At 36.8% G+C, this 17,642-nt stretch overlaps 1 protein-coding gene across 5 annotated transcripts in view; it reads left to right on the top strand.

Annotated features, from left to right (window-relative positions):
- Positions 1 to 17,642, top strand: part of CSMD1 (CUB and Sushi multiple domains 1) — a 1,127,710-nt gene that overhangs the window by 850,566 nt on the left and 259,502 nt on the right. For all 5 annotated transcript variants that reach the window (XM_027690129.1, XM_027690128.1, XM_027690127.1 and 2 more), the window contains 4 exons: positions 1,419 to 1,745; positions 3,322 to 3,516; positions 7,219 to 7,357; positions 12,685 to 12,872. In XM_027690129.1, the coding sequence (XP_027545930.1) occupies positions 1,419 to 1,745; positions 3,322 to 3,516; positions 7,219 to 7,357; positions 12,685 to 12,872 (849 nt within the window). The remainder of the gene's footprint in view (positions 1 to 1,418; positions 1,746 to 3,321; positions 3,517 to 7,218; positions 7,358 to 12,684; positions 12,873 to 17,642) is intronic.

Below are 17,642 nucleotides of genomic sequence, written 5' to 3'. Positions count from 1 at the left end.
TTTTGGTGATATACTAAGAAAGCATGAAAATTAATATAAGGAATTTAGGAATATTCAACATAGAAAAAGGTTAGGGAAGTTTGTGAATTTTGTTTTAAAACATAAAATATATTTCTCATTAAGCTTGTAGATGGATTCAAATAGAGAGGGTTGTTGGTTCGGTTTTGGGGGTGGGGGATTGGGTTCTTTTGTTTTGTTTTGGTTTGGTTTTTGCTTTTCTTTGTTATTCTATGGTAAAATAGAGAAAATCTTTCTAGTACACAGGTATATCAGGCTCTTCAGTTCTCCACTTAAACTTTCCTATAAAGAGTCTTACAATTCAGTACTGGATTTAAAAACCATAAAAGCCTTAGTACAGTGTACAATTATATTTGGACATGTATGTATTCTGAAGCCGTGTTGATACTGGACTTATGCTGAGCAAACTTGCTCTGGACTGGAATAATTCTCTGTATGCCTTGAAATACTGAAATGTGTCTAAGTGTGGGCGCGGAGACAGTGCAGCTGCAATTCCCTTTTAAGAGAGAAGTTGTTTTTCTTCATGGTGCTGTATTGCATTGGATTGATATATTAGATTCTGTTGACAGTGATGTGGAATATTCTACTGTGTTAGATGCGCACATGCCCTATGAAAGAACATAGAATCTATAACATCTGTTTATGTAAACTGAGTTCAATTTGGCACATTTGAAGAGCTGAGTAATGGTTATCCTTTGTGTTTATTAATATGCAGTAAGTGTTCCTCTTTCTAGATATACTGTACTTCTGACTAAAGTACCAGTCGCAAGCTTATGACTCTGAAATCAGTTAGGAAATGTCTTGATGAACATAGGCCCAAAAGAGTGAAAAAGGAAGATAGCTATGAATAATTTCTGGTTTTGCTCTGTGCTATTGAAAAAAAAATAAGGTAAAACAAGTTCGTACTATATACTCTTAAAAGTTCTTGATTGAGTCACTTCTAAATTTCTACTATTTTTTGCATCAGCATGAACTTTATATACTACAGACAAAATTGACCCTTGGGCTTGATTTTTTTGATTGTTAAATACACTTTCATGCATATTCCTTTTGGAAAAATAAATATTTCAATTTGGAGGCCACATTTTTATTTTGGAACAGACCTGCCAATTTTTCCAAATTCTAGTACATCAGGCATTACTTTTGCTTTCTTTGTCATTTGCTACATGTGAATTTCTTGCAGGCCCTGCTGCAGTCACTTAGACTCATTTGGGGAAATAAAAACATGTTATATTGGAGCAATGTTCTTACAGTGTTAAACATTTCCAGCTTACATGTGTAATAGTTTTGACATCCAGGCTGCAAAAGCATCTTTTTTCACAAGAATAAAAGTAATATAAAAGAAGCATTTATAATGTTTGTGGATAGTATTTTGAGAATATTATTGTTCTTTCCTTTAGTCTCATGTTTCTTCAACTTCACCACACCATCTGGAATTATTCTTTCTCCAAATTATCCTGAGGAATATGGGAATAATATGAACTGTGTTTGGTTGATTATCTCAGAGCCAGGAAGCAGAATCCATCTGATTTTCAATGACTTTGATGTAGAACCTCAATTTGACTACCTTACAGTCAAAGATGATGGGATTTCAGATTTACCACCTCTTGGCACATTTTCTGGCAATGAGGTCCCTTCTCAATTGGCTAGTAGCGGGCATGTAGTAAGACTTGAATTTCAGTCAGATCACTCTACCACTGGAAGAGGATTTAATATCACTTATACAAGTAAGAATTTCTGTTTTTCTTTTGTGCTATTTCTTATGTCATCTTTCTTCATAATAATGAAAAAAAGAACATATTTATAACATGGAAGTAAATTGTGATGCTTGTATAATTGCACTCTTTTCAGCTGTCTTCATGGTATTCATTAGGTTATCTGAATCATTATAATTTATTTATTTTAGAAGAATTCCTGTTGTTATTTAAGGGCCCTTTTGGGTGCCACTATATAAATGCAGAGCAAATAACCTAAGTCCAGATCATTCATATCTAAGCATCCAGTGCAAGTGATTTAATATGCTTCTCAATGGAACCATTAGGAATAAGTTCACAAAGGTGTAAAGGTTAAATCCTGAATACTGAGATGTTATTTGAAAAGCACAGAAGTATAAAAAAGCAACTAGAATTTCAATGCAAATGAATAATTCTGGGAACCTGATTTGCTTTTTCACTTTTTCTTCCAGTTTGTTGGTGTGGTATCTAAGAATACAGACGTCTATGATTAGAGATCTCTTTTTTGGGTTACACAAAGTTGCAATTAAAGCTTAGTTGCAACTGGCCAAGCAGTTAAAAAGTTGTTAAATGTGGACCTACCGGTCATATACATATAGAGAGCTACTGAAAGGATAAGTCTTTCCCATTTGGGAAACCAGGGTAAAAAACCGGATAGCCTTGTGTTTTGTTTATATGAAAATATTTCACTAAACAGTACTCTCAGCTGAAAACTCCAGTAACAGCATCGTCATGTAGAAAACATTATTACATTTGTCATAGACCCCTAACTCTCCTAAAAGTTTTATGATTCATTCAAAGATTATCTTTTTAGCTCAAGAAATAGGTTTCTAAGGGTATAGAAGTTAATTGACAATAAAGTTGTCTTTGAGACTCTTGGACTGTTCCAATGTTGTGTCAATTAAGATAATCAAACCATAGTGTTTGTGGCCAAGGTTAAATTATTTAGAAAGGTGCCCCATATAATCCTGGAATTGATTGGTTTCAATTCTTTTTAAGTCTAAAGACCTAAATTGGTCCTTTGATTTTTACAGGAAAATTTTGTGGCTTTTGTCCTTTGAAAAGTAGCAGGAAGAGAAAAGAGGAGGCCATCTCCTCTTGTTCTATCGCTTGTTACTTGTGAGAAGAGACTAATACCCATCTTGGTACAACCCCCTTTCATGTAGTCGTTGGGAGTAACAAGGGCTCTTCTCAGCCTCCCTTTCTCCAGGTTAAACAATCCCAATTCCCTTATGGTAGAGGAAAACCAGCTGGATTTTTTCCAGAGGAAAATTTAAGCAAATTGTTCTTGTGTATCTAAGCAATACACATGTAAAAAGCTTTCAAATTCAGTCTGTGTCATCTGTGTGAATGTCCTTGGATTTAAAGCTGAATCTTTATGGAGAATTTTTCTATGCTTTTAATTATATACTACCATCTAATATGTGTTATACATTACTGTATTACAATTGAAATATTAATCTCCTCCTCAAAAGAAAAAAAAGACAATTTAAAGGGGAGGTTGTTGTTATTATTATTGTTACTATTATTGTTGTTATTATTACTAGTATTATTACTATGTTTTTATCAGCCTTTGGTCAGAATGAGTGCCATGATCCAGGCATTCCCATAAATGGGAGGCGCTTTGGAGACAGATTCCTTCTGGGAAGTTCTGTTTCTTTTCACTGTGATGATGGCTTTGTGAAGACTCAAGGTTCTGAATCCATAACCTGTATTATGCAAGATGGAAACGTAGTATGGAGCTCCACTGTCCCACGTTGTGAAGGTAAGTGCACAATCTTTATATTGCACCTATAGTTTGAATAATGACACTATTTAAATTTAGCTTACTTTTTATATTTTGTACATAAGACTGCTTTAGCTGAAGTTATTTGCTTATCTTATTTTAACAGTTTTCCAGTCAAACGAGAGTGCAATAATAGAAACAAGATAACTTGCTTCTATATTCTTCGAATAAATTAGCATTCTAAGTTCTGATTGTCACCATCATTACTCAGTTATGAGTTATAACTGCTATAACAGTTTTGGCTGTAGCATACTGAAGAACATATTATTATTATCTACCACATAGAAAGTGAAGTAAAGCTTCCATTTAAAAGTCCTTTTTGAAGGTTTACCCCTTTAATTTTCTCAAAATGAAAGTATGCCTGAATTTCTCTGTGTAACATTATAATGTGCCGTACATCTATTCCTGTGAAATATAGTGAAAACCAGAGCTATGTTTAATATTCATTATATTACCCAAAATTTCCAAATTTATTTGCTTGTTCTTTCCTAGGTGAATAAACAGACAACTATGGTCTCTACTTATGTTCAAATCTCTCTTTAGAATGAAATATAGTGAGAAGAAAAAAAATAGTAGGCTGATTCCTTGATGCTTAGCAGTGATGGGTCCTAAGGCAAGGCAGATGAGTGCATTTAATAAATGACTAGAATATGTTTTCTAAACGTAATGTTCAAAAGTGTATACCTTTTATTAAACAACAGATACTTAGACAGGCACCAAATTAACAGATTTTTTGGAAAAAATAATCCAAACCTTCTAGTGGTCATTGCATTCAGTGTCTGCAATAACTTTAAAAATCTGGATCATATTATTTTCATGTTTATTGTTATTTGCACAATTTGAGAACTCAGATGCCATAAGACTGTGCATTTCAAAGAAAATTTAGAAATATTGAAAAAAACTCCATATTAGCAGTCTGCTGGAATTAGCGTATGTGAACCTAGATGTTGTACTAGCAGGATTTCTTATCCTGATTAAATAATGTTACATGGTGGAGTAGGCAGGGGGTTTTTTATTCCTAGAGCAAACCCAGCCCACTCCAAAGCAAGGAGCAGCATGTTGTTTTTCATCAAAAGATGTTTTCTCATTTTGAAACTCTATACACAATTGTTTAAATATTCAGTGTAATCTTTGGAATACATGAAGTAAGTGATCTACATGAAGTGTTATAGTCAAGTAAGGATCAACAGTCCTCTAACTTTTCTTGTTTACGATACGACACAATTTAATATAATAAAAACACCATGAAATAAATTTCTTTCTTCATTCACTATACACATGTAAAGTAAATGACATTTTCCTGGCATTTCATTTTGCTTCAGACAATTTTGTGTGTGTGTTTCATGAGTTTTGGGTTGCTTTTATTTCCCACTGGAAAAACTTCCTATAGACCACTCCAAGTCTTCAGTGAAATCAAATAACCTCTCTGTGTAGTTTGTTTTTGGTTTGCTTTTTTTTGTTAAAAACATTGAATCAAAAGCAGGCATATTAATTTACTACTCACAAATTCATGTTATTATCCATTTCTATATGGCATAAAAGATTTGTTTGTCACTACTTAGAGAAACAGAAGAAAAGTGGCAAGACTTCCTACACTGAAATATGGAAATTTCTGGTAATGATACCACAGATTACTTGAGGACAATACAAAAGATACTAAGATAAATTTAACTGGCCTTGCAAGTGTTCCTGTGTTAGACTGCTCCATAGTCTTTGGTAAAACATAACATCCCAAAGCCCTGTGCTATGACAGCTTAATTTTTTAAGGGACTCATGTTTTCCAAAATTTGTTCTGTCACTTCTGCTATTGTTTAATCCTGCTCCAAAGTCCTTTGATTCTGCTCTGAAAAATGCTCCCTGTTATGTTCATAGCCCTCTTGCAATACATTTTTTTTAAAGATTTTTATGGTGGAGGAGCAAGTTAGAGAACATTTAAACAAATTTGACATACAGGAATGGGCTTGATGGGATCCACCCAAGAATTCTGAAGACATCCAATGAAATTACAAGGTCACTCAGTATCTTGGGGAGCTGACTTATCTCAGGAAGATTCCTGAAGACTGGGAGAAAGCAAATTCCAATCTTCAAGAAATGAAAGAAGGAGTATCTGAAGAACTACAGATCTCATCTATATCACTAGGAAAGGTGATGCAGCAATGTTCCTTGAAACCATTTCCAAACAGTGAAGAAAAAGATGGTAACTGGGAGCCGTCAACATGGATTTAAGAAGGGGAAATCATGCCTGACCAACCTGATAGCCTTCTGCGTTAAGATGACCAGCCTAATGGAAGAGGGGAGAGTAATGGATATTTTTTATCTCAGTTTTAGTAAGGTGCTTGACACTGTGTCATGCAAGATTCTTGATGACAAACTAATGGAGTGTGGTCTCGAGAAGTGAACAGTGAAGTGGACCAAACACTGACTGAACTGTTGGCCTCATAGGATTGCGGTCAGTGACACGAAGTCTAACTGGCGGCTAATTCATAATGGTGTAGCCCAGGGATCAATCCCATGCCCAGTACTGTTTAAAATCTTCAGTAATGAACTGAATGCTGAGGTAGAGTGTACTTCTGAGCAAGTCTGCAGATGATGTAAAACTGGGGGGAGTGGCTGGTACACCATATGTTTGTGCTGCTGTTCAGAGGAACCTTGACAGAGAGGCGGGAGACCCGGACTGAGAAGAAATGACAGGTCCTTACCACCTATTCAGCATTGGTAAGGCTATGTCAGGAGTGCTGTGTGAAGTCCTGGGGTCCACAGTATGCAAAAAACATGGACATACTGCAGTGATTCCAGTGAAGAGTCATGAAGATGATTAAAGACTTGGAGCATCTGTCATACAAGAAGAGGTTGAGAGAACTGGGCTTGTCTCAACTGGAGAAGAAAAGGCTCAGGACTCTTGTCGATATGTACCAATATCTGATGGGATGGTGTAAAGAAGGTGGCACTAGACCCTTCTCAGTGGTGTTAAGTGACAGGACAAGAGACAGTGAACACAAACTGAAATATAAGAAGTTCTATCTAAACATAAGAAAGACTTGCACTGTGAGAGTAATTGAATACTGAAACAGATTGCCCAGAGAGCCCAGAGATCGTGCCTTTGGAGGAAAGGCATGATCTTGACTGGACATGGTCCTGTGCAATCTGCTATATCAAGCAGGAAATGGACTAGAGAGTTTCCAGACATCCCTTCCAACTTAAACCATTCTGTGATCCAATGGAATATTTATACCAATCAGTTCCACTGAGCTCAGTGATTATTCAAAAAGGTGGAACAGTACGGTGATAATAATTACTTGGAACAATTTGTCTGATATTTCCACATAAATGTGGAATCATATTGGATCTAAAAAATGATGAGGCATTATTTTTTTTTTAAATTATATAATGTGCTTTTTCAAGAGAAGTAAGGCTGGCATAATCAAGTGCCATGCTCTGTGCATTAAGATATCTATAGAGTAATAAGCTATGATAAGATACATTGCAGGGCTTATGATTCTGAAGAAAACAAAGTGCTCAAAACATAATGTAGAAAATTTAGTTGGGTTAGACTGTTAAAGCTAACTATATTAAACCTATTTTTCTATGCTTTTTAATTCAATTTTTGTAGGTTCTTTGAATATACAATGTTATATTAGAAATACTATGTATGATACAAGAATACATGCTTTTTTCTTTCAGCACCATGTGGTGGACATTTGACAGCATCAAGTGGTGTTATCTTACCACCAGGGTGGCCAGGATATTACAAGGACTCACTTAATTGTGAATGGGTAATTGAAGCAAGACCAGGACATTCCATTAAGATCACTTTTGACAGGTGAGAGTCATAAAGTCAAAGAACAACTAAGGTATGAGCATAAATATTTGCTTTAATATTGAAGAAGAAAACAAAAAGGAAACCATAAAAAGGAACTTCAATGCAACACTCAGTATTCTTTAAGTAGGAAATTAAAGTTTTCTACTGTGTTTATGTTGTCTTTATTTACAACACTGGAGATGCTGGAGAGGAACCCTATGGAAGGAGCTTTTGGGGGGGATTGTGTTAATGGTAAGTTGAATACGAGTCAAAAGTGTGCCCTGGAAGCCAAAAAAGCCAACCATGTTCTGGGTTGTATCAAGCACGGCACACCTAGCTGGTCAAGGGAGGTGATTGTCCCACCCTACTCTGCTCTGCTGTGGCATCACCTCAAGTACTGTGTGCAGTTTTGGGTGCCTAAGTGTAAGAAGGACATCAAACAATTAGAGTGGGTGCAGAGGAGAACGACCGAGATGGTGAGAGTTTTCCAAGGCAAGACTTAAGAAGAGTGGCTGAAGTCACTTGGTTTGTTCAGCTTGGAGAAGGCTGAGGGATGATCTCATGACAGTCTGTAACTTAATCAGGGGGGCAGTGGAGTGGGAGGTACTGATCTCCTCTCTCTGTTGACCAGCAATAGGACAAGAGGAAATGGAATGAAACTGTGTCAGGGAAAGTTCAGATTGCACATTAAGAAAAGGTCCTTCACTGAGAGGATGGTCAGTCACTGGAACAGGCTTCCAAGGAAAATAGTCATGGCACCAAGCCTGTCAGAGTTCAATGAGTGTCTGGAACGCACTCTTAGTCATACGGTTTAGGTTTAGGTAGTCCTGTGAGAACAAGGGAGTTGGACTTGGTGATCGTTATGGGTCCCTTCCAACTTGAGATACTCTTAAGATTCTGTGATTCTAGTTTAGTACATATTAACATACTAATGTACAGATACTCAGGAAGGGGAGGGACAGGTGACATTATAGTGGGAGCCTGCTACAGGCCACTCAACAAGGAAGTCCAAGCAGATAAGACTCTCTTTAGACAGGTAGGAGCAGACTCACATTTACCAGCCCTAGTTCTCATGGGGTCTTCAACCAACACAGTACCTGTTGGAGGGACAACACAGTAGGACATAAGCAAACCAGGAGGTTCCTGGATGCATTAATAATGCATTCCCTTGTCAAGTGATTGAGAAGCCAACAAGGAGAGGTGCTATGCTGTACCTCAAGGGCAGCCTTGGCCACAGTGACCATCAAATCCATAGGGCTTTGACCATCAGATCCATAGTTCAAGGTCCATAGGGCAGTGAGGAGGGTGCACAGCAAGCTCACTACCCTGGACTTTAGGACAGCAGACTTTGGCCTCTTTAGGGATATATTTGGTAGAGTACCATGGGATAAAGCGCTGGAGGGAAGAAGACCAAAAGAAAGATGGTTAATATTCAAAGACCATATGCTCCAAGCTCAGGACCGATGCATCCCAACAAAGAGAAAGTCAGGTAAAAATGCCAGGAGGCCTGTGTGGGTGAACAAGATGCTCCGGGACAAACCCAAACATGAAAATGAAGCCTACGGAGGATGGAAGGAGGGGATTAATAGCAGCCTAGGATTAATAGAGGAATGGTCTGAGCAGCCAGGGATCAAATTAGAAAAGCTAAAGCCATGATAGAATTCAGTCTATCCAAGGACATCAAGGCACTTTGATGGTAAAAGGAAGACTAGGGAAAATGTGGGCCCTCTCCAGAAGGAAATGGAACAGGAGATTACCCAGAATATAGAGAAGTCTCAGATAGTCAATGGCTTTTTTTGCCTCAGTGTTCACTGGCAAGTGCTCTGGCCACGCTGCCCGGGTCACAGAAGGCAAAGGTAAGGATTGGGAGAATGCAGAACCACTTGCTGTAGGAAGAGAGTTCTGAGACCATCTAAGGAACCTGAAGGTGCACAAGTCCATGGGACCTGATGATATGCATTCTTGATTCCTGAGGGAACTGGCAGATGAAATGGCTAAACCACTATCCATCATTTGAGAAGTCGTGTCAGTCAAGTGAAATTCCCATTGACAGGAAAAGGGGAAGTGTAGCCATGTCCTGGGCTGCATCAAAAGAAGCATGGCCAGGATTTTGAGGGAGATGATTCTCCCCCTCAACTCTGCTCTATACATGATGAATCCAGGTCTGGTGTCCCCAACATAAGAAGGACACGGAACTGTTGGAGTGAGTCCTGAGGAGGGCCACAGAGATGATCAGAGGATTGGCGCACCTCCTCTATGAGCACAGACTGAGAGCCTGACAGCAAGTCATCAGAACTAGACAGCACTGACCCAGGAGTCCTGAATGAGTACAAAGTTGATGTGGCTGAACAGTTGAAATTTGTGTGTAACTGTGCTTTTAAAACTGTCTTGATACTTGTGCACTTCAGGAATTGCATCTTTTAAATCTTTCATGGAGTTCTAAGGAACTGCATGCTGAATGACTGCTGTGAAAACTGTAACAAAGTGTAGCATTAGTGGAAGCATGGATAAATGCAATTACTGAGGAAGTGTCAGTATGGCTTTTGTAGAAGAAATCCTATCTCAGAAACCCCTTGGAATTCTTTGATGGTGTACGAAAGAATAGAAAAATGTTGGATATAGTTTACCTGGGTTTTCAAAATGCAAGTTTTATATCTTGCATTTCACTCTGCAAAGGGCTATTAAAAGGCTAAGCATCATTTAAACACAAGAAGGCACATTAAAAGAATTTAACAGTCTCACAGTGGAATTCTGAGTGTTTTGCAGAGACCTGTAGTATGCTCAAAATTGTTCAGCATGTCCAGAAATGATCTTAAAAAAGAGAAAATTAGACTAATAATACCAAGCTATTCAGGATATAAAAACAAGGTATAACTGAAGCATTGCTGAAGTTTCTTACAGGACTGGATGTCTGGGAAACCAAATTGCAGGTAGATTAAGTAAACGCAAAGTGAATCATATGAAAAAAAGAATTCTACCTTGTTTTTTGTTACTTTGAATATTGATCAAAAATCATTGAATAATATAATCAACAAACCTCTTCATTTGAAACCTGGCTAACTATATGGAGCATAGTATAATATAACATTCTTTAGGTATTTTTAAAATTATTTGTGTACATTTGGAGAATGTCCTACCTTTTATTAACATAAGTAAGCTAATAAGCATTAAAAGAAATGGAAAACCCAAAAAGTAACTTTCTAATTAGATACTTCTGGTAGTGATGAAGAACTTCCAATAACAAATTATCTTGATTTATCATTTTAGTCACAATGCAAGGACTGAAAAAAAAACCAAAACCAATCCATCAACAAACCCAAGCCAATGCAAAAAACAATTCACTCCCTCATGGCTGGGCTTTGCGAACGAAGATTTGGGAAGGGCTCTACCCACGTTTGTTATAAGCACGTTGATTCACTCCCTCAAACCCTCGAAAACAGACAAGCGAATTATAAATTCATTTCTGAATTTGAGATGAGCAAGAACATACTGGGAATAAAGATCATTGTAATGGGTAACAACACCTGTAAGAAGGGTTTGCAATCCACTGTTGTCCTACTGCTCTGCTAAGAAAACCGCAATTGCTGGTTGAGGCCATTTATTATGAGTACAAATAAAGTATTTAAACCAACCTAGCAGTATCTGCCTCTTTTCATCATTCTGCTGCAAGATAAATCAATGCATAATCTCTGAAATCATGGAAAGGTACTGAAAAATTCTCAAGTACTTTAGTGATGTTTTCTGTGACTATCTATTTTTTGGCAAATTAAATAAAACCAGAGAGCCTTCCAGACACATGCTTCCAACATGCTTCTGGAGCTTGTCAACCAGAATTACCCCAAATAATTATCAAGCATGGCAGGAGTTACTGTGGGCAAGCAACCATTCACAATAGGAAATTTGAATAGTATCTTCTTCGAGAGGCTAAAGAATGTATTTAATAATATAGATGTGGGCCATTCCATGCTAGCTGACTTCACTCCCAGAAATGGGTCCTGAAAATGCTAAATGTATTAACAAACCTGCAAACCCTGTATTCCACTATCAGAGTAGATAGATAGCAGTAAAAAAAATCATGTGGATTTTATCCAGCATATCCAAATAGAGTAGGTAGCACCATAAATCTAGAGAGTTTTCTGTGTGAAGAGTAAGGAATGATATGAAGGGTCTAAGTCAGTTTTCAAGCAGTCATTAGCTCTGATAGCTAAGCAAAAGCCTTCTGATTTCTGAATGTGCTTTTGTTCTAAGGGAATCATAACAGAAGAACTAGGAGACACTACTAAATATTTGCTAAAAATGAAGTTGCTGATACTGATATGTCTGTGAAGATGGTTTTAGAGGACCAATGCTGTTTGGTCTGTAAAACATAATGGCCTGAATGGGGAACTTGGTCATTTGGTCATCATTGCCTAACAAAGTATAATGTTCATTTACACTTCAAAGGAATTTTCACATATATTTCCCCTTTTCTGAGGGTTTAATAATTTGGAGTTTTCTTTCATTAAAAGAACACAAGATCTTATCTCTACACCCACAAAACATGTCCCATATTGGCAAGACAATTAAGGGCATTCACTTTGGAAAAAGCGTTGTATTGCCTAGGGACAGCCTTATGCTCTCAGAAGTTGAACTAATAAGCCCCATGGGAATAGAAGAGAAAAATCTCTGAACATATGCATTTCTGAAACATGAAAATAAGAATATTGAGTCTGCAGGCAAATACATTTAGACCGGCATATCTGTGTAATAAGACAAACTTCATTGACAGGAAAATTTATGTGTGCATGGTTTAGATGATGCAGCTTCCAACAGAATCTGAACCACAAACTGTCTTGAAAAGCATCTGGTGTAAAAAAATGCCAGTCCAAGTTTCATCTACAGAAAGAGCAGATTTGAGCTGTTTGATTTAAGAACTACTACTAGGTGACTGTACACATGAGATGAAATAATGAAATATTATTGAAGATGTTCCTGGGATGTACAACTATTTTTTAACCTGAGGGCAAGAAATTTCTTAGATATTCATAATGCAATTTTGTTTGAGACAATTTCAATTTTTTACCCAGATTCCCCACTAAATGTCTTTCTGAAGGCCAGTCATATGGCTGATCTGAAGTATATTGCATCCCTTATGAATTCTATATGATAGCAGATATAACAAGGTGAGAAAAAAGATGTATTAAACCTTCCTTAGTTACTATCCTCAGTAATACATGGATGGATCTGTAGATAGGCAGAGTTTTTATATATGATACTCTTGATCACTTACACGTGGATTGCATTTCTAACAGTTAAAGAAAATAACACCATTCCTCTATCTACCAGTTGACTTGCATATTCCTTTTCAGATTTCAGACTGAAGTTAATTATGATACTTTGGAAGTCAGAGATGGGCCAGCAAATTCATCACCATTAATTGGAGAATATCATGGAACACAAGCACCCCAGTTTCTTATCAGTACTGGAAATTATATGTATCTGCTGTTCACTACGGACAACAGTCGTTCCAGTGTTGGTTTTCTAATTCACTATGAGAGTAAGTCTGATATTTATCAAATAGATTTTTATTTAATCTTGAAAAAAATTCAGTTTGAAAATGAGCAAATGAATGTGAACAAATAAAATAAAGTAATTGTATTTGTGTAAGAATAAATTGTGTTTATGCTGTACTGACAGGTAATTCTAAAACTATTCATTTTGGAATTTTTTCCTTCATGAGTTCTTCTGTCATTCAGAGTACTTATGGGCCTCATTTAATCAAATGCAAAGTAATTTTAGAGACTTTCCCTTAGATACATTGTTCTTTTTGGGTTTTTTGGGGGGGATTCCCCTATCTTCTCTTTCACTTTCTCTCTTTTTCTGGTTTTAATACATTTTTGCAGTGCTGAACAGATTTGGACCTTTTTTATGATGGTTCCAAAATGCAAATAAATAATTAATAATATCTCCTTGTAAACTACAGAATCATCATAAGAGCATTTTCTTTTAAATTAAATGCATCAAATGATGTATATTAAATGATCTGAAGTAATACTGATCTTTATATGGTAGTACAGCCGTTCACTTAATTATTGACTAAAGAAAGCTTATGTGTTTACTGCAGTTGTGCTGAACAAATGACATCATTTTTATCAGTTGTTCTTATTTAAAAACTAATCTGATTGCAGTAAATTTGCTCTACTATTGAATCTGGAATGAGTGACCAAACTTGTATTTTATAGCCACATCAAAACTTGGAAATTCTGCATAGCTTCTTTTAATTTTGACTACAGCATGGTGGTAATGGCTGAATAGATAATAGTATGATACACTGCAAGGGCACTAAATCATGTAAAGACAAGGAATGGTAGATAGGCTTCTGCATGAGTTTAACTCCAGATGCTGATTTTCCCTGTTTTTATTGGATCTAAATGTTTATGTTATGTTTCAAAAGACAGTCTTTAAATATTTATAGTTTTGTGTTTTATTTTAAGCCCCCCATCAGGTAGATATATTTTTTTTTCTGTTAAAAATTAAACTAGCTAGCAACAAAATATCTTCCCTATAAATTCTTAAAGAGGAAGGTCTAATTATGAAATTATTTAGAACAATATTCATTTTTTGCCTCTGTTGAAAAATTTAATATCTGTCACACATAGCACTAGTATTTCAGTGCTGTTTCTCTAGGTAGCCTGATAAAATGTCACTGTTTTCAAAGAACAAAACGAGGTAGAAAGACCCAGTGGAGGTGTTGAGTCTTCTGCCAGGAACACAGGAGACCAAAATTTTATTTTGATTGTCCTTGGGGGCTTAAGTATCGAAGAAGCTAGTGTTAAAGATATCACAACACAGCTTCTATTTGTTTCACATTTCTTACATCTGTAAAAGACAAGGCAATCAATTGTAAGTCTTAAGAAAACTTTCCGAATATTTTCTTTGGAAGCTCAAATACCTGTCTTATTTGGAAGCACCCTAAATATCTTCCAATTATAGTCATAACTTCGACAATAGATTAAATCACTCCACTGTGAAGCAGAAGGATCTTGGTCTTGCTTAAAATAAAAAGTTCAGTGTAAGCTAAACCAAGTTGATACTGAGATGGCAGTAATATTATACTAAGCTAAAATATGCCTGTATTACAACTTTAATGAAAATGTAATCCTTTAAAGGTACTGTGAAGGATGTGAAGATAATTTTTTAATTCCCCTCCTTAAATTTCAGTCATTCAGCCTTTTGATGGCACTTCAAACATAGCTAATACAAGACAGTGTAGATTATATCTTATGCATCTAAGCAAAAAAAATTAAAGAAATGCCTAAAATATTCCTTAAGTAAAACTACTGATAAAATGTTCATTTTTTTTGTCAAAAATAATTAATCTATAATCTTTTGACCAGCATACTTCATGCCTTACTTACATTTCTCTGATCTCTCAGCTTACCTAGTTATCTGGTTTGGGTGAGGTTTATTTGTTTGTTTTGTTTGTATTTGGGGGGGGCGTGTTCAGTTCCTCATTCTGTAAAGTAGGTTGTGCAATCTTAGTCTTTTACTTAAATGAAAACAGATAGAAATACTTTATCTATAGATTCTCTTAATGTAAAGTCACCTATTATTAAAGTATTTTTGAAATTTTTCCTTCCTTAAATAAGAAACCATAATTTGTAAAGAAAACAGAGAAATTATTTTTTAAATCCAAATACTTTATTTAAAAGTCTGTGGGTTTTTATGTATTAATATTTCCTTCCATCCTAAAATTTATCTGAAATATAGAACAGATATCATATTTTAGTCATGCATTGAGACAGTCATTTTACAATGTACACCAGTATGTATTTGATAAACATTACAATTCTCTTACATAGTCAGGGAAATTGATTTGACATCAAGGATCACCAATCTTTTTAAAAACTTTCCTTATTGAGGCTATTGAAAAAAATCTAGAAAATTAGTGCTGTGATCTTTCTCAAATGAAATGTTATCCGTAATAAAAAAAGATAAAGGTAATCTTTTATTCAAAGTGTATAAAATTAGGTATTTGTTTAGATTGGTTTCAGGAAAGAACTTTTTGGCTCACAAATATACAATCTTCAGGGACTTGACAAAGTGTTGAGATTATTCAGACAGCTCACAATCAGTTTTATCAATGATAACACAGAAAAAAGTACTTCCTTACACTTTTTCACCTAAGTAAAACATAATTCTTTTAATAGTCTGGATATGAGGCAAAGGTTTACAAAATTTTCAGTTGCAGGATGCAGTCAATGGAAAAAAGATTTTGAATATTCAGGAAAATTTTTTTATATCGGCAGTCCATTTTACCCTGACTAAGAAGAATCAGTACAGAGCCTGAATAAGAAAGGCAGTTTTTGTGAAAGTAACCATGAAATAGTATGGTTTATGATTGTTAATAAATGAAAGAATGAAGCAACAGAGTTGTGATTAAATCAATGATTTTCAAAAATCTAAACTTCACCAAATTTGACAAATTGGTAAGTGAATGTCCTTATGCCCTTGTGAGTGAAATCTGAAAGTCCTTTATCAAATAAATTGTATTTAAGCCCAACAGAAAACTGCTATTTGGTTTTTAAGGAGTTTTTTTGGAGGGTTGTTTTTTTTGTTTTGTTTGTTTGGTTTGATTTCGTTTGATTCAGTTTGGTTTGGTTGGTTGGTTGGTTGGTTTGGTTTTTTTGAAAAAGATTTCTGTAACTATTTAAAAATCCCTTTTAATGACATCATCATGGCTAGGCTTTGCGAACGAAGATTTGGGAATGCCCGTTGGCCTGTAGTTAACCAACCGGGTGAAGGTGGAGATGAGCTTTGTTTAGACCACCTTTTCTAGGCCCCTCTCCAAGTGGAGCAAGCAGTGCTGTCCTTGAAAAGGCTGCTTGGTCATTCAGGGTGCTGCCCCAAGAGACTGTCATCTCCGGTCAGTCTCAAATGACCAATATCCTGAACCGCCTGCATGCAGGGTCGGGTCTGTGGCTTCCAGTGGACCTTTTGCCTGCCATTTTGACCCTTGCCCCTCGCTACAGGGCTTTGTGAATGTGGGTAAAGCCTTCAAGCCTGCGCAATGGATTTTTTAGGTGAGATGCAGTATGCGCGGAACTGAACCCACCCTTTAGTCCTACGGTTCATCTGCCAGGGCCGAGCGAGCTTGGATGGTGGTAGCGAGGTCCTCAGGACGTAGGTTTGATTAGAGTGTCCTTCTCTTAGATGGATGGCCTTACAGGGCTAAGCAAACTCCATCCGCCCCTGTTTGGGATTAGAGTTGTCCTCCTAGGATGACTGCCAGAAGGCTAACGAGCTCATCCTGCCCAAGGATGTATTGGATCTGACCCTACAGTTTTGACCTGTCTGGCATGAGCGACCCTACCGAAGGTGTGTACCATCGCCAGCGTAGCTTGCAACCTCATAGGGGTACACAGGCTTCATTACTATTAAAACGATTAGGGCAAGTCTTTCACTTCCTACTTTTCTACCACCTACCTGTATTCAATCCCAAGGAAATACGCGGGAACAACCCTTTGTCCTGACCGCCCTTGCAGGATGTAACAAATATATCCAGAACATACTGAGCCTGGGCAGTAGCTGCAGGTGAGCCAAAACCAAACAAACGAACAAAACCATTCCGGCCCCCGTACCCACCCGGGGCTCAAGTACTTCTCAAGGCCCTAGCCCGGCTGATACCCGCAACCCCCCAGAAGAAACCATTATCCACCCTGACCTTGTCCTCCCTCCACCGTGTTACCTCATATCTTCCCATGCACTACTTACCTCTGACACTTCATGCAGGGCTGCCCCACCCGCCCTCCTGCCCGCCCGCCAGTCCAAAGGAACCCCGCGGCCCACCCACAGCCTGCCCGGCACCCTTCCCCTCCCCCAAACCAGGTCGGCAAACCTCTGAAAGTTAATAATGTAAATATTGGATATATTAAAATATAGCTGTGGATGGTTAACAAAGAATAACACAGATCTCTTAGGATAAAACAAAAAAAGTCTAAGGTACATATTTAGTTCCAAGGACAAGAGACAGAAAGCCAATAACAAAAATATCTGTAAATATATTCAAATAAGAGAAAAAATAATAGTAACTACTTTATAAAAATTTGACCAAACATCAGCCGGCACAGGGAAGACTAAACATTTTGTTCCTGTTTTGCAACTTTTGTGGGAAAGCTTAACTTTTACCACATACTTTACACAATTAAGTAAATGTTTACATGGTAAGAGTACAGCATATAGAGAGAGGATACTGCACAATATTGAAATAATGAAATATATTTTATTTGTCAGGAACTGTTGAAATTTCCTGTGGTATATGCAGAGG

This window comes from Neopelma chrysocephalum, unplaced genomic scaffold (genome assembly GCF_003984885.1).
Source record: "Neopelma chrysocephalum unplaced genomic scaffold, ASM398488v2 Primary Assembly neopelma1_80b, whole genome shotgun sequence".
In the NCBI taxonomy this organism is placed as follows: domain Eukaryota; kingdom Metazoa; phylum Chordata; class Aves; order Passeriformes; family Pipridae; genus Neopelma; species Neopelma chrysocephalum.
The sequence above is the reverse complement of the archived record's forward strand: the minus strand, read 5'-3'. Positions and strand labels throughout refer to the sequence as shown.